A 26382-nucleotide genomic window follows, 5' to 3' on the forward strand; every position below is an offset into this window, starting at 1 on the left:
AATGAAAACATATGTAAGCCTACTTGAAAGTTCTCAGGATCTGCTTTAACCCAAGAGAGCTTCAGCACATCTACTTTTATTTTTTTTTAACCTTAGAGAGAATGGTTGAGCATCAATATAAAATTTCTGAGGGAAGGAGTTGCAAACTTTCTCATTCCTCTTCAGGAGGCACATTCTTTCATCATACATGACTGGAGAGGTCAAAATGGAAACCAACCCTAAAGCAGAAAGCACTCTTTTTTAAGGTAGATTCAGAATAGACCTACACTCTGTAAAATCCAAGAAATAGAAAGTATTGGTCTTGGAGGTTCAATCCACACTGATCATTGAGGAAAAACTAGCTTCAGAATAATGTCCCATTAACACCTCTGAATATTCTGTGACTTAGACCAAGGTCTATACCAAGCATCTAAAAATAAAAGTAAATAACTAAACAAAGCAACAAATTTATCCAAGCATCTAAAAATAAACTGAAACAACAAAATCAACATTTATATCAAGTATCTAAAAATAAAAGTAAACAACAAATCAAAAACAGCAAAACTAACATTTATACCAAGCATCTAAAGTAAAATAAACAAAGCCAATATTTCTAGCAAGCACCTAAAAGTAAACTGAAAGAAAACAACAAAACCAACATTTATACCAAGCACCTAAAATAAAAAAATAAAATAAAAATAAAAGTAAACCAATATCAAATCAAAAATAAATAAATAAAGAGGAGCAACAAAACCAACATTTTTGCTAATCATCTAAAAATAAAAAGTAAGCAACCACAAAACAACAAAACCAATATTTATACTAAGCATTTAAAAATAAAAGATAAACAACTAAACAACAACAAAGCCAACATTCGCATACAAACATCTAAAAATAAAAGTAAACAATAACAAATCAAAAACGACAAAACTACAACAAAACCAGCATTTATATAAAGCGTCTAAAAATAAAATAAAAGCAATAAAACAACAGCAAAACTAACATTTATTACAAGCAGCTAAAAATAAAATAAAAGTAAACAGAACCAACATTTATACCAGGTATCGAAAAATAAAAATAAACATCAAATCAAAAACAAGAAAACCAACATTTATACCAAGCATCTAAACATAAAATAAAAGCAGATATCAAACAAAATAGCCAAAGTGACTGTACTAATCGAATTTTCTGAGCTATTATCATATCAACTTCAACAGCAAAAGAAGCTCTGGACCAGCCATTCAAATCCTATCTCTGATGCTAAACGCCCAAGTCAGTTAAACTTCCTGGATCCCCAGGGTCCTCCTCTGTAAATTAAGGGAGACTGGACTCTAGGACGTTCTGAGATCCCTTCCAGCTCTAAATCTCTGCTTCCTCATTCAGTACGGAGCAGGGATTGGGTTCAAATCCCTCCTCAGACCAGCTTGCTGCCTTGTGTGACCCTGAGCACTTCACGAGCTAGTCTAAGCATCAGCATTGTATAGATAAGGAAACCGAGTCTGAGAGAAGTTAGGCACCTTGCCAAGGTGCCAAGGTCACCCAGCTAAGGTGATCTGAGTGGTGATTAGAACTCAGATCTTGCTTCTAGGACCAGGACTCTATCCATTCAATGACAAACCTAGGGAGAAAGGGCATAAACACAGGGAAACCACCTACTGGGGACCTACTAGGGACCTTGGAAGAGAAACAAATTGAAACCAGCTTGCGTAGGTCTTCCCAGAGTGGGGGAAAAGCAGCAGTTGGGTAAGGAATAGTTAATAAGAAATGTGCCTCTCTGGCTGTGCACATTACAACAAAGGGCTGGCAGCTCCCTGAAGGAAAAGGGCTTGTGTTCTGCCGTTCAAACTTGTCAGTCAGCTTGTGCCAGCTCCCCGAGCGTGAGTCTGCCTCCCCAACAGCACACCCTCATTCCATGTGTCTGTCTGACCTGCTCTCTTCATCTGCTCAGAGCCGCTTCTGACAACTCGGGGGTTTTCCCCTTTTTTCCTCTTTCTGTGGCACTGAGAGATCCATTGCAGCCTCTCCTGTCACTTACCACCCCCCTACTGCCACCACCACCACACCCTACCAAAGGAGGAGGAGGAGGAGGAGGAGGAGGAGGAGGAGGAGGAAGAAGAAGAGGAGGGGGGCTTCTTACTTTATGGTCGCTTCACATTTATTCCCTTTCCAGTTTCCCCAACCTCAGTTTCTAAAATGGAAGAGACCGAACTGGTGAAGGAGAGGCTCCAGGCCATCACAGTAAGTGCTTACAGTTAGAACTCATTACGGGGCGGTTGCTTGGAGAAAAAGAGAACAGTCATGGCTTGCCCTAAGTGCCGGGCTGGGGGGGAGTCAGCGATCAGAACTGTCAGATGGAACTGACAGTTGGGGCTCTGGCGGACTTTGTGAACTCCTGCTCTCTTAGGGCTCCAGGACCCACAGGCACAGGGCAAAGGCTTTTTCCTCATCCTAACCTTGTATCTTTAAGTAAATATTTTTGAGGCAGGTTGCTTAGCTGCCTTTTTTCTCCTGCCAGGGTTAAAAAAAAAAAACCCACACATTCTCCCTTTCTAAAGTATATTTGAAGGACGTTAGATCAAAATAATAAATAAAAAACTGGTCCTTCAGTTAGAAAACTTCTTTAGACAGCTATAGGGGACTGAAGATGAGTGGGGAGGGGGAGAGTATGGGGAAGGGAGTTTATAAAAAATTTTTAAATTTTAAATGAAGGTCCCATAGGAGACCAGTAACTTTTTCTTCCGTGATAAAATAGACTTTGGAGGAAAACCTCATGGATTTCACCCTAATTTTATCGCTCTTATGCCTAGAATTAAACAAGTAAAAAGAAAGTTGTTTTTTTTTTTAATGGAGCAAGTGAATTCAGAGCTATCGGTTTCCAATACTGGCTGCAGGCTGAACAAGAATTTTAATAAAGGAATGCAATACAGGCAATTGAATTTTGGGAAATGTTTTCATTATTATCAAGAAAGAAATTAGTTTGCATTTTAAAGTTTGTTCTTAAAGGAAAGGTCTTCATAAGAAGTATGAACCTTATGTGAAGCCAACTTAGTTTTATTAAACCTTACATTTGGCACTCACCTTGGGAAAATGTGGGGGAATTATTTATCATTAGCTATAGTCTACTATTTAATAAGGTGTTGGGGGGGTGAGAATGAACATCCTAAGTGCTTTAAGCATTTTAGTACACTGAATTTAGCTGTCAAAAATGAGTTTTTTAAAATATTAATGTTAGAGCCTTCCTGAGGTGAAAAATAATTTCTCTTCTCTCTGAATTTCTATATAGATTTTTCAGATTCTTAAACTAGATTTGGATTTTCATTAAGTAGCTATAATAACCCAAACTACACATGAAAGTTTTCCATGAAGTGAAATCAATTGTCTAAACTATGGTATAGCAACAGGAGTTCCCAGACCAAACTAATATATACTAATTAGACTATATATTCTTTATGTGAGTAATGGCTATTGTTGAAATCTATTGGTCATTTGCTTTTCTTCAGAAATGCTCTTTGGAATTCGGGTTGTTTTGTTTTGCTTTGGTGGAGTTTTGTTATTGTTTTGTCTTGTTCAAAAGCAGTGGCAATTTCAGCTGTCCCACTTTAAGGGACTCAGCTTTGCTCCTGTTGTTTTTGGCTCAAGTCTCATGGATTTCAGCTGCTAGCTAAAGGTTATTTTATTCAACCTTGTTTCAGGGGGGGAGGTAGAAGTGAACCTCCTCTTTTCCCAATGATTCTCTCTTATTTTTAAGTGAAATAGTTCATCCACTGAAATAGACAGGTATCTCTTTTATTGAACTTTTTTTTTAACTGAAGTATTCACTTTCTCAAATCTGGATTTGCTCCATTGGTTCCCACTCTCCTTTCACGTGGTATACTGCTGGTTTTAAAACTATAGCTTAGAACACAGTAATTCAAAAAAAAGGGGAAAAGGGATTAGGGATTTGTCATGAAATATAAATATGAAACTGGGGGGGAAAAAATCCTTCCTTAATGACAAAGAAAGTTAAGCAGGTAGCTGAATATACAGAGAGCACATTAGCAACTGGTATGGGGGAAAGGTACTAAATATATTTTTTAAGATATTATTTCATCAGAAAGAACTTAACTCCTGCCTGAAGTAAGATGAAGTACTACTCCATGTCTTGGAATGATTGTATTGATCTTAACAATAAGACAAGCATGGTGCTCTCCCAACCTCCCATTTAGGATAGGGTCCAGTCATTTGGTCACTGTCAACCTTCCAATGAACCTCCTTCAATTCCCTCCCCACCCCCTAAGGAAGGTGGCAGCAGTGATGTCTCCAGAAGGTATCCCATTCATCTTATTCCTCTTCACCACCACCACACTATATACACTTTTTACTCTCTTAAGTACCCACCCCTGTTATTCCCTTTCCCCATGGGGAAAATAAAATTATGACTTTAGAACTGGAGGAGACCTTTGAGCTCACTGAGTAAAATTCCCCTCATTTTCCAGATAAAATTAAATGACTGATCTAGGATCAAATAGCAAAAGTATGTGACATAGGGTTTGATCTGAATCTTCTAGAATTCAAGTTCAGTGTTAAGTCCACTATACCATATACCTCTTTCAGAGAACAAATAGGACATAGTTATCCCCATTTGACAAATGGACCTCCATTTTCTTATCAGGAATTAGAGGATGTCTAATGTTCTAAATTTCATAACACTTTTCTTTGAAGGGGTCCAGTGCCATAAACTACAAGTATCATTTGAAACTCCAATCCTAACTGTAACTCAATAGAAAAATATAGGCTTTGAAGAGTCTATCTTTCCATTTCCTTCCCTAGAATTCTTCTTCCTATCCTCAATAAAACTTACTGAGTTACAGGACAATTAGGCCATATGGAATATAAATATTAAATGACTTAAACATTTTAACTTGGCACACATACACACAATCTCTGTCATAGCATACAATGCAGTATATGTGTATATACACACACACATATCAGGTCATTATATTAAAATCTGTTCTGTTGGAAAGAAATGAACTTAGTTATTGTTCTAATTAATGAAGAAAAATCTAAAATAGCACGATTTTCAACGCAAAAAAAAAAATTTTGGAAGGACATTCACCTATAAACAACTCCAGTTCTAATCACTTGGCTTCCCAAATGAAGCTATCCTTATGTCACTAAATTACATTGATATAGGTTTCTCTTTGTAGAGGATGAGGTTGAAATTAAGAGTAAACCAAAGTTACTCAAGGAATCAATGAGAACAAAGAGCAATGGACAGAATGTTGGTTCTGAAGCCAAAGCACACATACTTTAAGGCAATACTTAGCTTTTTTAAGACCAAATCTAGCTTTAAGTAATGTAATACAGCTTAAGAACAATAGATTTGAATTCAAAACCCGTATTCCAATTCCAGCTTTATCACTTACTTCTGGTGGACCTTGAACAAGTTACTTGATTCTTTAGAGCTTCGTCTTCCACATCTATGACCATCTGTTCCCATTTTCACCCATCACAATATGAAGGTTAAAATAAACCTCTAAGTCCCTGCCAACTCAAAATTCTATAAATGCCTAATAATTCATTTTCTAATTAAGCAAACTCTTGGAAAAGTTGCTTTAAAAAGGGAAATTTCCAGGGCACGAGGTGGGAGAAATCTATTTTGATGAATTTTACATAAAGCTAACAATATTTTAAAAGAAGGAATTTCACAGTATCACTAATTTATATGTCCTTGCTTCAGCTCTCCAAATCATCAATCAGTTCAAAGTCCTTTCTGAATTAACTAGAATACAATGTCCTATTGCAGTGATCATCTTTAAAACCATCATTTGAAACAATCAACATGAAGCAAAGCTCACAAGTATGCTTCATGTTAATACATATATTTATAAGCAAAAGATTGTGTACTATTTTACAAACAGAGGTAGAATATGTCATTTGAATTTCATTGGGTTTTTCTTTTTTCTGAGAGGAATAAAGGCCACTGAATAGAGCATATTCAAGTTGGAGTCAGAAAGACCTGGATTTAAATCCTGCTATATTTAAATATAACCATCTTAGCTATATGATCCTGGGAAAGACATTTGATCTCTGAGATTTGATTTCCTTATCAGCAAAATGTGGATAATAGTTAATAATAATGAGTTAGTTTTTATTATAGTGGTTTAAAGTTTACAAGGCATTTTGCAAATATTAATTCATTCTTACAACACTAGGAGGTAGTCATTATTATTTTTGTACAGATTAGAAAACTGAGGTAGCAGAGGATAAGTGACCCACTGAAGATCACACAGTTAATAAGCAACTGTGACAACATTAATCTCAAGTCTTCCTAGTCTGAAGTCCCAACTCTACTTTATCACCTAGCTGCCTAATAATAATTCTTATTGTACTTACATGAGATAGTGTATGTGAAATGCTTTGCAAACATCAAAGTGGTTTGTGGCTGTATTATTATTATAATTGTTGTTATTATTATTATTATTATTATTATTACTAGGTTTCATGGGCCATGGCTTCTCTTAGTTATCCTACAAAGAGTAAAGCTGAAGGGGCGTGTCTATCAATGACACTTTTGCCAATAGAGTCATGCTTTAAAAGTCAGTGTAGTTCAAGATGACGAACAGTTAAGAGAACCAGTTGGATTCCTCTCTAATCTTCCCTTAGGATGAGTGATAATTCAAAAGCTCCAACTCTGGACAAACCTCTCCGCAGCAAGCACATTGTTTTATGACAGTCACCATGGTGACATTAGGAAATACAGTTATTAACACAAACGGGAAAGTTCAAAGCCTGGAGACGCCCAGGCTTTAAACCTGGCTAGAGATCACAGACACAACACCTTTTTGGAGTATACTCAGAAAAGATTCAGGAGGTTGGAGTCAATCTGGGGAGACAAGCAGACCTAGATGGCTTAAACAAGGAAAATAGACAACTGATGCTTCTGTTCTTTTTCCACATTATCTTTGAATCCCAGGGATATATGTCAAAGCTGAAAATAACAGAAGTGTTGAAATAGAAGGAGGGACGGGAAAGGAGGATATCAGGTCTACGCTTTCCCATCATCTTTTGAGTTGTATTTCTCAAGTTCAAAATTAAAAGAATTCTTAAATAGATTATATTGGTGACTCTAATATATTAAAATAAAAAAGGGAAACAATATACTTAAAATGTATTCTCATACTTCTTCCTTTGAATATATTTTCATATTTTAACTTTTTCTAATTCAACAAATATTTTAGTAGATGTCTAGTGTGAACTTAACATTTTGATGCTGCAAGCAGAATTTCTTACTGAGGTCCATAATTTTTTTAAATATTTTGACAACTATACTTCAGTATAATTGATTTCCTTTCTAATCCTTTCTAATCTAAATCATTTTATTTAATGCATTTGACATTCTACAAAGGGATCCATAAGCTTCACTAGATTTCCAAAAAGGTGGATGACATAGAGAAGTTAGAATTCCTTGCTTTAAAAGTATTCAACCAAACTGGTCTCCTTGCTCTTCCCGGAACTGCTCCCAAAATGGGAATATTCTCTCCCATCCCTCCACCCTTCTAATCCCTAGCTTTTCTCACAGCTCTATCGCCTCCAAAGAGTTTTTTGGACAGTTCCAATTGCTAGGGTTTCCTGCATATTACTTTGTATATAGTCTATGTTTCTTATTTTTGTACATATTGTTCTCCCTCAACTCCCTACTAGAGTCTAACCTTCATGAGGGACTAGAGAACAGGAACTATTAATTTTATTAATATAAAGTACTCCCAGAACAGGAAACTCCCTTTACCAATAAAAGTCAACATTTTCCCTGTAACTTGTAGTCTTCAAATAAATTTTTATTGATGTCTTTTGTATTTGCATCATCATAGTTTTTCCAAGGATCCCTACCCCTCTATCTTCCAGAAACTCATTCCATATGACAAATAGTATGAAAAAAGGAGGAGGGAAGAAAAGAAAAGGAAAAAAATCAGCACAACCAATCAATGAATTGATAGAAGTCCAAAAACATGTATAATATGCAATACCCGTGGCACTTACACCCTCACAAAGGGCTGAGCTAGGAGAGTCTTTGCATCTCTTCCTTTAAGTTACACTTTATAATTTCATTCCATTCACTTTGATTTTGGTGTATGTGGTTATTTTTTTCATTTACAGTGATGGAAAATCTGGCAGAGATCCATCACTGTAAATGAAAAAATGGTTTTGTTTATCACACTATTTATTCAACAGCATCCTTTATTATAGCACTGTAATACTCAATTATATTTGTCCAGCATAATTTGTTTAACCTTCCTCCAATTGATGAGAATGTTCTTTTTTTCCAATTCTTTGCTATTACAAAAAGTGATATCCTATAATTATCATTGCTATAACTATTTTCATGTATATGACCCAGTTATGGAGTCTCTGGTCCAAAGGCTATAGTCATTTTAGTCATTTTATTTTGCAAATTGCTATATTATTCCAAATGGTTATACTAGTTCACTGTTCCACCAACAATGTATTAGTGTGCAAATTATTCTATAATTCCTCCAACATTAATTTGCCATCTTTGCTAATTTATAAGGTATGAGATAATATCTCAGATGCAACTTAAAGTCTTAAAGGTTTGCCTAAACATCAAGGTTTTAAATGATTATATGTAGGTATACACAGTCAATATGTGTCCTAGGCAGGACTTAAACTTTGGTTTTCCTGCCTTTGAGATTGGTTCTCTGTCTACCTTGTCATATTTACTCTTGAGAATTGCAACTATTCTATTTTTGTTTTTGAAACCATAGTATGTCCTAGAGTATCGCTGAATAAATTCTTGTTGATTTAAATCATTTTTTGAACAATCTTTGCTCCCAAAAACTTATATTCTAATTGGGAAACTAAATTGACACTCAAAGAATCACAAAACATCACAAAAAGAGAACCTAAAATCACTCAATCCAATGTTCCCAATTTATGTAAAGCAAACTGAGACCCAGAAAGATAAAGTGACTTGCCCATGATTATGTAATTAATGGGTCTTGAACCAGGGTCTTCTGATGATAATCCCAGTGAGTCTTATACTACATCTTATTTCAGAGCAAAGTATAATATTAGGAACTCTAACAACTCTAGAAAGTGAAAGGAAAGAAATGTCAGTAAGTACTGGATTGATAAGAAAAAGTCTCATGGAGAAGGAAGGAGTTAGTCTATTAAAGATGATTAGAATCTGGATAGACCATAGACAGGAGTGCCAGAGGAAGGAAAATGTAGAGAAAGATGTGTTTTAGGCAGAAGTGAAAACATGTGTTTGAAGAATGTGCCTGATTGATACTAAGAGTATACATTGGATAACAGATGCTGGATGATGGATAGTAAGAGAATATATTGAACAATAAGATTAGGACAGACTTTGAAGGATCTTGGAAGAAGGAAGGAAGGAAGGAAGGAAGGAAGGAAGGAAGGAAGGAAGGAAGGAAGGAAGGAAGGAAGGAAGGAAGGAAGGAAGGAAATTGGAAGGAAGGAATATATACTTATTAAATATTTACTTTTATGCCAACCACTGTACTAAGCAGTGGGGAGAAAAACAGAAAAGTCATTTAATCCCTGCTCTCAAAGTCACATTCTAATTAGGTGAGAAAACACATACAGGAGGATTCAATGCCAGGGCAGATGAAAAGGTCCATTGATCCAATTCAATACCAGGGAAGTGGTCAGACATAGAAGTTCTTTAGATATATCAGCAGACTAGAGGGCAATGCCTGAGGGTCTGGAGGTTGCCCTCTAAGGTTATCTTACATTCATTTTACATTGCATATATATATATATATATATACATATATATATATATATATATATATATATATATATATATATACATATATATAGATTCAGTCATGTTGTCTCCACCATTAAAATGTAAGTTCTTTGAGGGAAGGTACTGGTTTCACTTTTTTTTTTTTTATATTTCCAGCATGGTTCCTAGGACACTTTAAACATTTAATAAATACTTGCTGATTGCTTGCTTGATTGATTTGGCTATGCCAATGAAGCAAATGGTCAAACTGATCAGAAAGCAAGGCTGAGAGAATTAGATTTAATTGGGTGTGTCAAACAATTAAAGCCTTCTTTGAGAAAGACTAGTCTCATGGAAGTATGTAGGATACACTGAGAACAGAATATGGAGCACTGAGACCAGGCAGAAAGAAAGCTTTTATAGTGATCCAGGCAGGAATTAATGAAGGGCAATGGAAATGGAAAGGATAGCCATGAGAGACATTTCAAAGAAAAAAATCAACAGGATATAGCATGTGGATGAAGGAAGCAGATAAAGGAGAAGTTTGAGTCCAAAATGTTTAGTTTCTTCCTTGGCAACTGGGTTTAAGGAAAAAAAGGTGAAGGACAGTGAAAATCTTCACTTTCTCACATAACAAAAGGTTGATGAAACTTAAGATTTTAATAACCTAAAGAGAGAATAGACAAGGGGGACATGACAGCTACCTTTATCTATTTGAAGGGATCTTATATAGTGAAAAGAATAAGTCATACTCTGGCTTAGCCCCAGAAGACCAAGAGGCAGAAGATTTAAAGAAATGAATTTAACTTGCAGTAAAGGGAAAGGCTCCCTGTTCCTGCAGGTCTTACTGCATGGTCAGTAACTTTGTATTGTCTTTGTTGAGGAGGTGGTTTGTTGTCAGATTCAAGTTTGACTAGATGGTCTTTGAAGTCCCTTCCAAGTCTAAGTCTGATTCCATGAAAATGATTCCTATCTAGGGACTACAGCAAAAATAGTGGGTACAATATACAACCGGTATGATTGTTCGCTGCCATGGGAAGAGGAAAGGGTAGGAAGATTGGTAGAAAAAATGTGGAACAGAAAACTGCAAAAGGGTGAATATAAAAAACTACACTTGCTTGTAATTGGAAAAAATAAAGAAAATTATGAAAAAATGAGTTGTGGCACAGGCAACAAGAAAATGAGGAAAGGGATGGGGTGACAAAGGTGGGGAGGGAGGAGAAAAAGGAGGAGGATATGATGTGCCTTCTTTGAAATATAATGAGTTTGAATGCAAATTAAAAAGTGGAAGGAGTGGAAATTTAGATTGGAAATCAACATAAAACTGAAAGTTGAAAATAAAAGTATGATGAGAAGAAATTATAAAGAGAAAAGAGACATAATGGCCTCCTAATTGGTCTCCCTGCTTCTAATCTCTCTCCACTCAAAACCATCTCATATATAACATGGTTCATATCACTCTTCTGTTCAAAATTCTATACTGGCTCCCTATTACCTTGAGGATAAAATACAAACACTATAGCCTAGACTTAAAATCCAGTGCAATCTATTTCTGCTTTCCAATCATTTTATTATTCCTTTTCATGAGTTCTCCTCTCTGCTTACCTTCTCCTAAACTTGACATTCATCTCTTGTCTTCCTGCCTTTGCATGATCTGTCTCCCACCCCTAAGATATCACTTCTACTTCTATACTTCCTTCAAGGTTCAAGATAGGTACCAGCTCCTCTTTTAAGGTTTTTTCCTGATCCTCCTAAATGGTGATTTCTCTGCCTTCAAAATACCTTTGAGATTATTTCTCTAGGCACATCCCTCCAATTTTGTCTTTGTATTCCTGTTGCCTAACACAGTGTTTTCAGCATCCTAAGCAATTAGCAACACTTTGTTCAAATGGATTCAGATAAAGGATTTTAAATTTGGAAAGAACTTTAGAAATAAACTCATCCAATTGCCCTTCCAAAGCAAGAATTCCTTCTACAGTAACTCTGACAGAGTCATTCAACCTCTGATTACTTCCAGTAAAGGTTTTGCCAATTAGAGCTGGATATGCCAGATTGGCAACTGGCAATGAAAATTTATCCTTTCACCCACCTTCCCATACCATTCTTCTTTCAGTCAATGCATTTCACTTGGAATCTTTGGGAAAGATTGTAAGACTTCATGGTAAAATAAAAATGATTACCCCCTTCCTTCCAAAAAGTACAGAATCCCTCCATCATACTTTAAGTATATATTTCCCTGAATCCCCAGTACTTAGTATAATGCTTGCACATAGAAATTGCTTAATAAAAATACTTTTTCATTCATGCATTCTTCCTTCTTTTTCCTACTTAGTGGATCCTTGATCTTACCCATCTTCATATATATATATATATATATATGTGTGTGTGTGTGTGTGTGTGTGTGTGTATACAGATTATATATATATATATATATATATATATATATATATATATATACTTTCTCCATCCAGTGTAACTTTTAATTCCTTTATGCTTTCTCATCCTTTGAAATTCCTGGATTCCAGATTCACAGAATTTCAGAGGGATATCAGTGGCCATCTAATCCCAATCTATTTCAGAAAAATGAATATGTTCTACAAGACACCCAACAAATAGACCCTTAGAGAAAAGGGGGGGGGGGACCCAGAAACTCCAAAAGCAGAGCACCAAGCTAAAATGGTTTCTTTACAGGCATGCAAATACAGTTTCCCTTGTTGTTACTTCTGGAGCCAAGCAGTTGAAATTCTCTTCCATGTGACAGCCCTTCAAATACTTCAAAATAATTTTCATGTTCTTCTTGAGTCTTCTCGTCTCTAGGCTAAATATCCCCAATTTTAGTCTGCTCCATAGGCAATCTACTCAATATACTAGAGTTTTTGCTTTTTTAAAATACTGTATGAATAACATTGTATTGCATGGGCATGTGAGCATGGATGGGCACTGAGTTCAGTTATAGGATCATGAGCCCACAGGGATAGTCGCATAAAGATGGCACATTGAGATATGAGTCATCTAAACAAGGAAAGCATTTTCTAAAATCAAGTCATCATCCTCTGCCAAATTTTCCATCATGCCATACTAAGATTAAGCTTTTCCTTTGGAAAGAGAATGGCTTCTTCAGACAAGCACACTCTGCTATATTTCTTTGCCAAGCACAATAGCCCACCCAGAAATGGGATTGTTACTGAATTACTGTTACTAATTTTAGATGGATCATTAAGGAAATGGATTTTTGGATAATAAAGGAAGTTTTCCCAGCATGATACACAATGATAAAAAGTTGTTTTATTCAAACCAACAACAGGCAAGGATGACTGTGTACTTTCTTAATTCATAGGATCAAGAGTTATCTAGTGTAACATCTGCATTTACAGATGAGGAAATGGAGCCCCAGAGAGATAGCTTAACATAGATTATATATAACAAAACACAGATTCAAAACTAAGTCAGGGCGGCTAGGTGGCATAGTGGATAAAGCACCGGCCCTGGAGTCAGGAGTACCTGGGTTCAAATCTGGTCTCAGACACTTAATAATTACCTAGCTGTGTGGCCTTGGGCAAGCCACTTAACCCCATTTGTCTTACAAAAAAACCTAAAAAAAAAAAACTAGTCAAAGCAATAAAGGTCTGCATTAGGAACTGTGATATAGCCTGAAAATACTGATAAATAATGGAATTCACTGCTGGACTGTGGAGCAGTACATATATTTCCTTATAATTCATCTCTTGATACTCTAATAGATCTGTGATTGCATTAAATCACAATTCTCCTTCTTTCTCTTCCTATTTGATTCCAAAAAATGTCATTCTGTAAGACCTCCATGGAGACTGAACCAAAATGCTAGAGGTCTTCCTTTGGTTCTTTAAACAGAGCCAATAAAATTGTAAAGGTTTTCATCTATTGACTCTCCATCTTCTAGACCAGTTGCCTCCATTTCTGGACAGGCCTGTCCTTGATCAGTTTTTGGATGGCACTTCTCACGCTCATGTTATCATAGATAAAGCTTTATACTTATATCCATCATGTGACTTTTCCTAATCTTTGACTTCCTTATGATTTTAATCCATATAAGGCCATTTTGTTCCAAGATTCACAACCATATAGCTACACTGAGAGGACATTGGCAAGAGACTTTTATGGTAATGAGCACTTTCAGAACATTAAAATAACTGTAAAATTTTTAAATATATATAGAAAACATATACAATATATCATTATTTACTTCAACATTCCACCTTAAAACCATTTTTGTCTCCTTGACATTTTAGCAGACAGTGGTCTAAGTTTAAATTCTTGAAATAATTTCATTAAATCCTTTCCAATCCCTCAGGTTGACTTTTCCCAGAAATATCATGATGGAGTTAGGATGTAGTCTATGAGAGCATCTGCTTCTCCTGAACTCTAGCACCAGATGGAACTGTTTAGGTTGTTGATACACCTATGCTTGCCAGGAAAAGGGCCTAGTGTTAATGGGACTAAGTTGGTCACTCAGGGAATAAAAGTAAGTTGTCCTTTTCAACAATGGATGTAATTCAAGACTGTCTTCTGTCCTGAGCTCCCAGATTTCAAAAGGCAGCTGTAACAGTGATCATTATTCTACAGAGGCTTAGCATAGCTTCATAAAGCACATTAAAATGAGTTATTATAGCCATACAAAATTAGCCTACAAGCAATTCTTGGCTCTATTGCCTAGTAACTATGTGACCTTGGATACTTCACTTCATTTCTCTGAAACTTGAGTTGCTCATAAAATTAGATGACCTATAAAGTTTCTTCTGTCATTTTACGATTCAGTTAAATTCAATAAGAATTAATAAGCATCTACTTTAAACACTATATAAGTTCCCAGAGATACAAAGACAAAAATAAAAAAATCATACAGCCCTTGCCCTAAAAGGGCTTACATTCTACTGGAGGAGGAGGGGTGTGCTTTATAACACAAAGATAAGTATACTACAAAGGAGGGAGGGTATTGTTATAAATGGCTCATGAATACTTGGTCCAGAGTGATTAAAATTTTTTTTAATTAATACATTTTAATAAATGGCACACTTCTCTCTTAAGGGGGGAGGGGCAAGGAATCCAGGAAATGTTAGGTCTTTTATGAACTTTGAAAAGCTTTGCTCTTGCCCTTCATGCCAGTCATTAGCTGGGGTCACAATCTAATTGATATAATTCATCCCCATAAGTTTTCCCCACCCTGCTCATTATACTAATGAGCAAAAACAGCTACCTCCTTGAGCATGAAGGATACAGACCCTAGGTTTACTTAGAACTAGGTGGGGTAGACCTGCCTAATCTCAGATTTTTTTTGATCAGGTGAGGCTAAGTTTTTTTGTTTTAACTCACACACCTGCCCATAGGCAACATTACAGGCAGATCCCAGTTTTTGTAATGTAAACTAACGATTTTCCCTTCACATTCTTGTGGAACCCCAATACCCTCATATTCCTCAAAGGTATGATGCAATCAAAGGAAAGCTCCCGACCATATACTAAAAGGATAAAATCTAGACAGAAAAAGGACACATGCCAGATAAGAAGCATGGACTTAAGAGGAAAACTAGACGAAATTGTGGACAAATCTTGTCAACTTGTTTGAATGTTAAGCAAATGGTCATGAGAAAACTAGAATATACTTTGATTCTCAATAAAACTCAAATTTTGAAATAATTTTTTTCTAAGATAAAAGAAAATTGAGCTTTTCAGAAAATTAAACATGTTCTTAAAAAACACTAAATATTAATCTAAGCAATTTCACTTTGCTTTTTAACTATTTGCATCTAAGCTAATTTCAACACAAAATTTAATGTAGCACTTTTCCATTCCTTTCCTCCTACATCCTACATATTTATGAAACTTGTACTATATGCCAAAGGTCTTTAACTATGTAATATCACAAATAGTCAGACTTTTTCAATGTATTGGTTAGCTTTCCTGCATAAATTTCTTTTTAATTTTTTTATTCTTTGTTATATGACTCTCTGGACAAGGGAAAAAGATATTGTAAAATTTAGCTAACATCCAAATGAAAGAAATCAACAAAAATTTATTTTTTTAAAAGAGATACAAGATGGAGCAGCTAGGTGGTGTAGTGGATAAAGTGCCAGCCCTGGAGTCAGGAGTACCTGGGTTCAAATCAGGTCTCAGACGCTTAATAATTACCTAGCTGTGTGGCCCTGGGCAAGCCACTTAACCTTGTTTGCCTTGCAAAAATCTTTAAAAAAAAAAAAAAGAGAGAGAGAGAGAGATACAAGATAATGGGAGGGGGGAGACACTAATATCCTGGAAGATCATAAAAGCCTTAATACAGAAGATGTGACTTAGTAATATAATAACTTCATTTATATAGCACTTTAAAAGACTTGCAAGTTACTTTAAAATTACCTCATTTTATCCTAACAACAACCTTGGAAAGTTGGTGCTAATGTTGGTTAATTGATTCATTCTTATCCTTTATTAATGGAAGAAGAACAGAATCACTATGGTTGAGACAAATTACAGTATGTCCAGCTGTGACTGATCAGATCAGCTTGGAATGCTCTACCACAGGTTGGGCTCAAATAGTCCATGTGAACACCTAAGATATACACTCTGAACTTAGGTATGTCACATTTCCTTTGAATTGCTTCAATTCTGGCTTCCTGACACTCTCACTGATGATGTCATGCCACACTGGGCAGTCCTGTGCCAGTGTCTCCCAAGTTATACAATCAAATCCAAAATTCTTCAACGAGACCTTCAGTTTCTCAGTATCACTTCTTCTGACCCCCTTGTGAGTGTCTGCTCTTTGTGAGTTCTCCATAAAATAGTCTTTTTGGCAAGCAAACATCTGTCATTCTAATAACATGTCCAGCCCTTCATAGTTGCACTCTCTGTGGTGATGTTGGAATGCTAGCTAGTTTAATTCAAGAAAGGACATTAGTGTCTGGTATCTTCTCCTGCCAGATGATTTTCAGAATCTTCCTAAGGCAATTTAAATGGAAGCACCTACTTGGCACTGGTAGACTGTCCAGGTTTCACAGGCATATAGGTGCTAATGTTATGCCCTTTTACAGTAAGGAAACTGAGCCAAAGGGAAGTTGAATGATTTGCTCAAGGTCACACAGCTGGTAAGCGACTAAAGCTGCCTTGGACCCCAAGTCTCTCTCTGGACTCTATCTTCTGTGCCAACCAGCTAGTTATTTTTTCTCTGTTGTTGTTATCATTGTATAGATTGTTTTTCTGGTTCTGCTTACTCACTTTGTATCAGTTCATAAAGGTCTCCCCAGTTTCCCCTGAAATTCTCTAGTCATAATTTTCATGATACAATAATATTATGTTATATTCATATACCCCAGTTTCTTTAACTGTTAACCCAAAAAGAGGATATCTCTTCTTAGTGCTATTCTATCATTTCAGTTGTATCTAACTTTTCAAGACCCCATTTGAGGTTTTCTTGGCAAAGACACTAAAGTGGTTTGCCATTTCCTCCTCTAGATCATTTTACACATGAGTAAGGGTTAAATGACTTACCCAGGCTCACACAACTAGTAAATTTCTGAAGCTGAATTTGAGCTCAGATATTCCTGACTCCTGGTTCTTTTCTGGGTTCCACCTACCTTTCCTCTTTTTGGGGTTAACAGTTAACGAGCTGCTACAAATAGTGTTATACATGTAGATCCTTTTCTTCTTACTTTGATTTCTATAAGGATACAAACTATCAATGGTATAGCTGGATCCAAAAGTTATGGCAGCTTGCTCACTTTTTGGACACAGCTCCAAAATATTTTCAAGAATGGCAAGATCAATTCATAGTTATATACTAGTATACCTATTTTCCTACAACCCCACCCAATATTAATCAGTCCTACTTAAGAAAAATTATATTGTCAGCTTTGTGGAGGATGAGTTGGAATGGGGACAGTCCTGAGATGAGAAGACCTATTAGGAGGCTGTTGCAGTAGTCCAGGAAAGATTCTTTATCCATTCACCTTTGTTCATGATCATAGGTCACCGTTCACCTTTGTTCATGATCACAGATACTGTGTGCTCCATTCTTCTGGTTCTTTTTTCAGCTTGTATCATTTCACAAAGAACTATCCAGATGCCTCTGTATTCCTCTTGCTTATCCAGTTTAATTACATCCATTACATTAGATAACAATTGTTATAATTTATGTAACCTTTCCCCCATTATTGGATGCTTAAGTAGCTTCCAGTTTTTTATTTCGACTTTGTTTTGGGTTATTTTTTAATAAACACCAAAACCACAATCCACAACACAAGTATTGAACTTCCTTCAGTTTCTGTTACTCATGACTTGAAAAGAAAAAGAAAAAACCAAAAAGGGCTCTCTGGCCAGGTCTCACCACATTTTGCCCAGACCTAACCACAGAGTTAAAAAAAACTTAGATTTGAAAGGAACCTCAGAGGTTGTCTCAAGCAATTTCCCATTCAAAACCAAAATTCCTTTAACAATATCCCTCTTTTACTCTCTAGCCAGAACCCCCCAGGCTGAAACTGTAGGGAGGGGTAGGAAAAGAAAAAAAGTTGAAAGACTAAGACTACTGTAGCAGTGTTCACTATAATTTGTTCCTTCCCTGAATCAAAGGAACAGAATTAAAGTAGTCAGATAGAAAAACAGAATATCACTGGATGGTACAAATGGGTAGAATGTTGGGTCTGGGGTCAGGAAGACAAGTTCAAAACCAGTCTTAGATATTTATTAGTTGTGTGATCCAGGGCAGGCCACTTTTTCCTCTGTCTGCCTCAGTTTCCTCAACTGTCAAATATGGATAATAATGGCACCTATGTTATGTGACAATCAAATGAGATATTTGTAAGATGATTAAGCAGGGTCTGGCACATAGTATCAGTTTAATAAATTCGTTTTTTTCCATCCATTCAATACCAGTTCCCTGCCTTTTATTCACATTGATCGCTGTGCACTCTGCAAGGCAGTGATTATATCTTTTAATCTCCTACAATATTAGCAAGGTGCTCCATAAATATTGGATGGATGGGTGGATGGATGGATGGATGGATGGATGGATGGATGTCAAGGGAAAAATCAGTCAGCATTTTTCAGATGAAGGGTTTCACCCCCACTCCAACCCCATCGACTTCAAGTTTGAGTCAATGTCAGCCTTTGCCTATCAGTCAGGGGCTATATAAATCTTTTTTTTTTCTTTACCCTCCCTTGTCCCTTCACTCAATCAGTTTACACTCATTTATTAAGCACCTAATATATACTAGACATTGTGCTAATTGCTGAGTACACAAAAGTACATGATATTACAATTGTTTCTAGATTTTTCCATGAACTAAGGAACAAATTTTCCAACCTTTTCTCTGTCATTTCATGATATTTTGATCAGTTACCTATTTTCTGGGCCTGAAGAATAAGACTGGAAATTAAAAGAACTAAAATTCAAAATAGTCTGGTTTTCCTAGTGTTAGAGTCTAGTGCTAGTTTGAGAGGAAAGGAGAATGAAATTATCTTCTGAAATATGGTTTGAATAAGTGCAAATTAATTATTTACTTTATCCCTATTTCCTACTCCATGGACAACAGAAAATTGGGATGTTGCAGAAGTCTATGCAAGTATGATCCAAGTGTTAGAAATTACTTCTGTGGTCTTTTTCAACATCAGTTCTCTATTTCCCTGCCTTTTCCATTAGATGTTTTTTTTTGAAAAAGGCATTTTTGTCCCATTGCCATCTTACAGTCATGAGTCACTTCCAATCATATCTATCATAAAAATGACTGGTCAAACCAGAAAGGCATATTACATTGGCTCATCATTTCATCTTGTCATCCCATGTACAACAGACAGCAGAGCTGTGTATGCTACAAAACTGACTTAAAATTATATTCAGCATTTTAAAAAAAAGGACCATAAGTGCCATCACTATAAATACTTACACATAATAAACAGATGAGGTGGTCCATAGGATGGAGTGTTTGTATATGTGATACAGATTATTACTTGACATAATATGATGGCCCTTATGTGATTAGAATCACCTTGATAGTAGCTGCACTTAATTTTCAAAGATAAAGGAAGTATCCTTTTAGATAGTGGACTTTGGGGAACTGACAACTGGGCTGAACAGAGCCAAGAAAATCAGAAAACTATGAAATTGTTCAAAACTTTTTTTCAAGATGATGATTTAACTTGTTCATAGTGTATAATGTTGATAAACATGAAGCATTAGACATATATAGAAGTGACAGTATGGTGTAATGGAAAGAGCCTTGGACTTATGAACTGACTTTACCACTTGTGACCTTGGGTAAATCATTTAACCTCTTTAAGTCTCCATTTCCTCATCTGCAAAATGGGAACAATAATATTAATACTAACTCAAAGAGCTACTGTAAAAAGTAAATTAAATATTATATGTTAAATACTTTATAAACCTTAAGGCTCTTCAATAAATGCCCCAAATCATCTTAACTGTTATTTGTAATACCAAAAAGATGATTAGGTTAGTGACTCAATGGATTCAATAGAAGTACTATAACTTCTGAAGACATCTTGGGGATAGAAATAATTGAATGCAGTGAAGCCTGGTTTCAAATTAACCCCTGTTATTTTATATCTGATTGAGTATTCTGCAAGAGTTGAAGGAATTTTATGAAATTTGGTAGATTACTGATGAGAATTAACACATATTTTATGTATTCTTGGTGCTGATGTTACCATTTGGGAAAAATGAGACTAATATTTTTTAAATAAGCACATCTATAATTTTAATAGGCTTCAATGACTTTTTATTATAATTTTACTAACGGTTTTTTTATATCCCTTCATTTTTTTTTTTTAGATTTTTTTGCCAGGCAATGGGGTTAAGTGGCTTGCCCAAGGCCACACAGCTAGGTAATTATTGTCTGAGGCCAGATTTGAACTCAGGTACTCCTGACTCCAGGGTGCTCCATCCACTAGACCACCTAGCCCCCCCAAATATCCCTTCATTTCTGAATGCCCCTTCCCCCACCCTTAATTCCTATGCAGTCACACAATAAAACTAACCAACACATATGAAACATTCTACACCCATAGTCACCTACCTTTGTAAATAAGAGGAGGTATACTTTCTGACTTCAGTGCAATTTGATCACTTGGTAGAGATTACAGGAAGAAATAGCTTATAGTGGAAATATATCTTAAAACAAAATGTCACCTTTCCCAGACATTTACTTATTCTTTGGGAGGCTAAAGTGAAGAACCTTGCCCATTCTGAATGATGCACATTGTTTACCACTTTAGTCTTTAATTTCTAGTTGCATTAACAATTTCAGGATGAATCCATTGGTCCCAAAATGTCTCTCATCCCTCCTTGCACCTCTATTCACATCCATTACCTTTCAAAAGAGTTTGCTGACCTCAAGCTGCCACTCTCCAAACAATCCCATTTTTTGCAAAGGGCAAGATCATTGCTTATGATGAAGGTGCTTTGCATGTCACAAACACTCAATTCTATGGACCACTTCATCTGTTTTTCACATGTGGACATCTATAGTGGTAGCATTCATGGTCCTAGTGATATAAAAGGAAGTTATGAAGAAAATATCATAGAATCCTAAATCTGGAACTGGAAAGTACTCAAGAAGTCAGTCCAACCCCCTCACCCTAAAGATCCAAAAAAGTGAAATGTTTCTTCCAAGATTTCATAGATAGTATCAGAAGCAGGATTTGAACCCAAGCTCACCAAGTCCAGAGCCAATATTCTTTATAATATTTCAAGCTGCCACCCCACCTTCACAATGATCATCTTCTTTGTCTTGTTTAAATATATAATTTAAGGGTAAGGAGAGATTCTGTATTGTTTGAATGATGTCTCAAAGATCAAGGAAGGAACTGACTTATCATGGTTTTCAGAATAGCCTAGATTCTCTTTGGCCTGGTCTGGAAAGCACAGTTGTAAGGAAGAGACTCTTAATACTTGTGCTTTAAAATCACATTGTCTTCTTCCACACAGTGAGGGCAGTGCTTAAAACTGAAGCACGGTGTTCCTGTTCACAGTCACCCCAGAAGGTTGTATAATTCTGTCAAAATGCTGTCCCTTTTTCAAGATTTTTAGAATGGTCTTCAGTAGAAGTCACAAACATTTCATTGCTGTTATAGCAGAGTTATATCATTGGTAAAAATAAGACTGTTCCCCCCCAACTTGGTGTTCTACTTTTTTGTAACCCTTGAATCAAACTTACTTCTGACTGCAAAAATCAAATTCCGTCAAAAAAACTGAAAATGTGTCAGGAAGGCAGAGGAGTATAGAGAACAGAATCAGGAATATCTGAATTGAATCACACCCCACCTCAGATACTTATTAACTGTATCTTAAGTTTAAGTAAGTCATTCAGTCCATCTAAGCCTTGGTTCCCTCAGACTCTGATATGAAAAATAAGGCTAATAGTAGTTCCAATCATAGTATCAAACAATCAAAGTGTTGTTATGGGGAACAATTGAAGTAATTTCTATAAAGTGTTTTGCAAACTTTAAAGAGCTTTCTACATAAATAACAATTCCCACCCACCACTTTCCAGGCAAGTGCCACTTTCAATCTCTTTTTATATCCCTAGGGTCTACCAATATCCCTTGCATGTAGGACAAATAAAAATTGGATTTTGTCTAACTGAATAGGCTCTGAAGGCAGTTGCCAAAATGGTGCTGTGAATAGTTGGAACAATTGTAGCACTTTTGGAATAATTATAGATTCTATCTTAATACTTTGAAAAAGCGCTGATATTTTTGTTGAAATTTTGACTCCCTACTTTCCAGTCACATCTCATAGTCATTGATACTTTGATAGCAAAGTGATGTCAAACTCTAAAGGACCATTACTTGGATCTATTAAGTCTGCTGCATAGAAACGAATTTTAGCATTACTATACCTCATCTCTACTCTTTTGTTCTGTTAGCATTGCAATCCTGCCAAGAAGGAAATTTAACAAATTTCTAAGCTTCTTCCCTATCTAAACCTCAACAGACTCTCCTTCCTTTTCCCTATGCTCCAAGAGGCCTTTCCCCTAAAAATTTCCTTGTTCTCCATCTATTCATTGTTGCAGGTGACTTCTCATGCTAAAAAGGGCTTTTTTCATTTGATGTACCAGCACTGTTTCAAAATTCTCTCCTTAAAATGCATTTGTCCAATAAGTCATTCAGTTCCATATATTCATTCTAAAGATTCTCCATATTGGACTAAAAGAGAACAAAAGAGGAAGGGAAGAATGACTAGAGATAAATAGCAGGCTTATTTAAATTAATTTTTAAAGTGTGATCTTGTGCTTCTCTCAAGAGTTTTTCTCAATCTCATTTAACCTTCTTTTGTCTTAAAATATGCATTCCCCAGGGCACCATGTGGGGCTTTGGCTTAAACCAAAAACATGCAATTGTCTAGCTCTTCTTAAATTGACATCAACTGCAGGATGAGATATTTAAGTTAATTGTAAAAATGAATTATGGATATTTTTCCATTGTAGGACAAAAGGAAATTACAAGAAGAAATCTCACAAAAGCGCCTGAAAGTAGAAGAAGAAAAGCTAAAACACCAGCATTTGAAGGTAACTTTGGACTCTCGTTTTAATGAGATTGTATTTGTCTTGTCTTTTTTTCTTTCACTTTTTTTTGCAAGGCAATGGGGTTAAGTGGCTGGTCCAAGGCCACACAGCTAGGTAATTATTAAATGTCTGAGGTCAGATTTGAACTCAGGTACTCCTGATTCCAGGGCTGGTGCTCTATCCACTGCATCACCTAGCCGAACCTGTATTTGTCTTTTCTAATGGTACTAACAATTCAACACAAAATCTCCATTGGGGGAAGAAAAAAAAATGTTGCTTAATTAACTCTCCCATAAACATAAGAAATATCCATCTACTAATAATATTTATATGTGAAGTTAATGCCTTCTAGCTACTAGGAGATAAGTTAGAAAATAAGTTCTTGATTATTTCTGAATTTCCCAATATTTATGGGGTAACCTTGAGAATCTGGCCTCAAGGATTTCACTATTCACACTCTTGGCTAAATCCCATAGGGATCTAATCCTGGCAAGAAATTCCCTTTTGAAATCAATAAGAGCCCAGAGGTATGGAACAGACAAGCATTTATCCCATTCAAAGATGGGTGTATTTCAAAACTTAATGTGCTTTTGTCTGAGCATGGTTTGGGTTATTTAAGGGTTGCTCTGTGTTAATCAAACATGAGATCATAGACAGAAATAAACTCCAGTTCAAAAAAATCAGACTTTACATCTTCCACTGGGTGTGTTCCCTTAATAATTGGAGCACACTAGGTTTCAACATTTCATTATGTAGCTTGGTAACAGGATGCAACCAAATGACAAACAATAGATCCTTGTGAACCGCCTCAAGCAGGAGACTGTATCTGGCAAGACCTATCTGTCTTGCTCACAGTTGTCAAATTAAACTTATATGAACAGGACACATCCAGAAAAAGAAACAAAAAAAGATGAAATATCAATAGGTCATGAAATAATTATATAGGCTGTTATTATATAGAAGAGGGATTAAATTTGCCCTACCTGTCCCCAAAAGAAAAAAAACTAGGAGTAATGAGTAAAGATTTGTAAAGATACCGAACAACTAGAATTCTCACAAAAGGGCTAAGTGACCTCAATAGGAAGTGGCTTCCCCATTAATGGAGGTCTTCAGCCTGAGGCTGGAAAACCACTTACTGGTGATGAAATGAAGGAAACTCTTTATTCAGACCTGTGTTAGACTAGATGGATACTAAGATCTTTCCCAACTGAAAGTCTGTACTTCTATGACATGAATAGAATTTAAAGTTGAAACTTTGAACTAGCCAGATCCATTCAACCCTTCCTGTTTCAAAAATCACATTTCAATAACACTCTTGCATTCTCCTAAGGATTAGATCTCTCTCTAGGAAAAATTTGGTACTTTGGAATGCTTACAATGTACTCAGGCATGATCATTAAGTAATTGTGTATCCTAATTAAATAGGTAACTACATAGGCAGCAAACAAATTACTCGGGATCTGTATCCCAAAAGTATCTGTGTCCCAAAAGTTATTTAACATTCAGAATTTTCTCATAAAAGCACTGTCCTTCATGGTATTTCTATTCCTAGCCTATAAAAGTTTGCTTAATTTTATACCTGAAAAAGAATTCTGCATTAATACTAACCACCAATAGTAGAACTTAAATGTAATGAAATTTCTATGGAAAAATATCTTAAGTTTCAACCTGGGATTCCAGAAATGGGTACTGTCCCTCTCTAAAGTAAAAGGAAGTTCATTTTTATCCTATCTGTCAAGAAGTATGAGCAAGGACCCTCCCACACCCACTCCAGAACACATATCCACATGCCATCACTGACTTTGCCATCACTCCAGCAAGGCAGGGGTGAGGTACAGGGTTGGTCAGTCCATCATGTACTGTTGCTGCTAATAGAAAGCCCCCACCCCCACCCCGCAGAAGAAACTCTTAACACTTAACATTTACCAGTACTTTTTTCTTCCTTAGCCTGCTTGTTTCTTTTTTCTCTCTTACCAATTCTGACCAAGGTTTCTCTCCCTCCTACAAGGTCCTTTAAAGGTTTTCTAAAGGAATTTTTGCTGCTAGGAAGCAAAGGAGAAATCCCCAAGGAATAAAAGCAAGATGTCCTAATCCTCTCCTTTTCAGCCCCCATTTCCCCCTTCCCCCAAACACAAACATGCCATCTCTTCCTACTTCTCTCTCTTTTCCCTTCCCTCTTCCTCATTCATTTGCAATCCTTTCCAACAAAAGAGAGTATACATTATATTTTTCAAAGCGACATAATCTAAAAAAGGATATTTCTTTTTCAAAGTCTAATTAAGAGTACACGTTCTTTTCTTAAAATGTAGATAATGTTGTTATAGTCCAGTTGAATAAATGGCGAAAGTCTTGTATGTACTGACTTATGGGTCTTGAATCTGCAAAAAAAAAAAAAAAAAACCCATAAAGATTCATCTTAATTTTTAAAAGAAAGTAACATTTGAACTATCCTGGCCATTCTGTCACAGGAGAAGCACAGGGGTGCAAGGATGTGGGTAGAAAAAAAATGATAGGTTCTCATGAATATCTCTTTACTATCTCTCACATCTATCAGTCTTTCAGCTCAAATTTATTAAGCATTTACCACATCCTGGATACTGTTCTCATGCTTTCAAGGAGTTACAGGTAAATAACTATGTACAAAATGTAAAGAGTAAAAAAACGCATTAGTAGTTTGTAAGACTGGGAAAGACCATCTGCAAAAGATGGGATTTGAGCTAGATTTTAAGGGGTCAGAGCATCCCAAGTATGGGGCCAGCAAAGTCAGAGGGAAAAGAAATGGAATGGCCCATTCCAGGACCTGCAAGTAACCACTGTAGAATATGTTGAGAAGTGGGGAGTTTAAGAATAAATAGGAAGTAAGGATTCATGTTTTGGAGAATTTTAAATGTCAAATCATAGATGTTACATCTGATCCTAAAGATAATTGGTGATGTAGGTCTGGAGCTCAAATGAAAGATTCAGGCTGAATAAACTGATATGCATGGATATGTTAACTAAACCTCTGCTGCTTCCAGTATCACCACTCTAATATTGCTCATTATCACAGTTATAGTTGCCACTGAAATAGTCTTTCTTCCTCTACTCTCTCCCTCTTCCAATTCAT

General features: G+C 36.0%; 1 protein-coding gene and 1 long non-coding RNA gene across 11 annotated transcripts in view; one reads left to right on the forward strand and one right to left on the reverse strand.

Annotated features, from left to right (window-relative positions):
* LOC141488285 (uncharacterized) overlaps positions 1 to 2410 on the reverse strand; it is a 135134-nt gene extending 132724 nt beyond the window's left edge. For 3 of the 9 annotated variants that reach the window (XR_012468631.1, XR_012468633.1, XR_012468626.1), the window contains exon 1: positions 2117 to 2398. This is a non-coding gene — a long non-coding RNA (uncharacterized LOC141488285). Of the gene's footprint in view, positions 1 to 2116 lie in introns of all 9 variants that reach the window. The other 6 variants (XR_012468627.1, XR_012468629.1, XR_012468635.1 and 3 more) reach the window with 3 other exon arrangements.
* Positions 1752 to 26382, forward strand: part of PALMD (palmdelphin) — an 83967-nt gene continuing 59336 nt past the window's right edge. Inside the window, exons 1-2 of one of the 2 annotated variants that reach the window (XM_074188243.1) lie at positions 1752 to 2217; positions 23199 to 23279. In XM_074188243.1, the coding sequence (XP_074044344.1) occupies positions 2173 to 2217; positions 23199 to 23279 (126 nt within the window). In that variant the 5' untranslated portion in view covers positions 1752 to 2172. The remainder of the gene's footprint in view (positions 2218 to 23198; positions 23280 to 26382) is intronic. The other variant, XM_074188244.1, reaches the window with a different exon arrangement.

The sequence above is a fragment of the Macrotis lagotis genome, chromosome 5 (genome assembly GCF_037893015.1).
Source record: "Macrotis lagotis isolate mMagLag1 chromosome 5, bilby.v1.9.chrom.fasta, whole genome shotgun sequence".
Taxonomy (NCBI): Eukaryota; Metazoa; Chordata; class Mammalia; order Peramelemorphia; family Peramelidae; genus Macrotis; species Macrotis lagotis.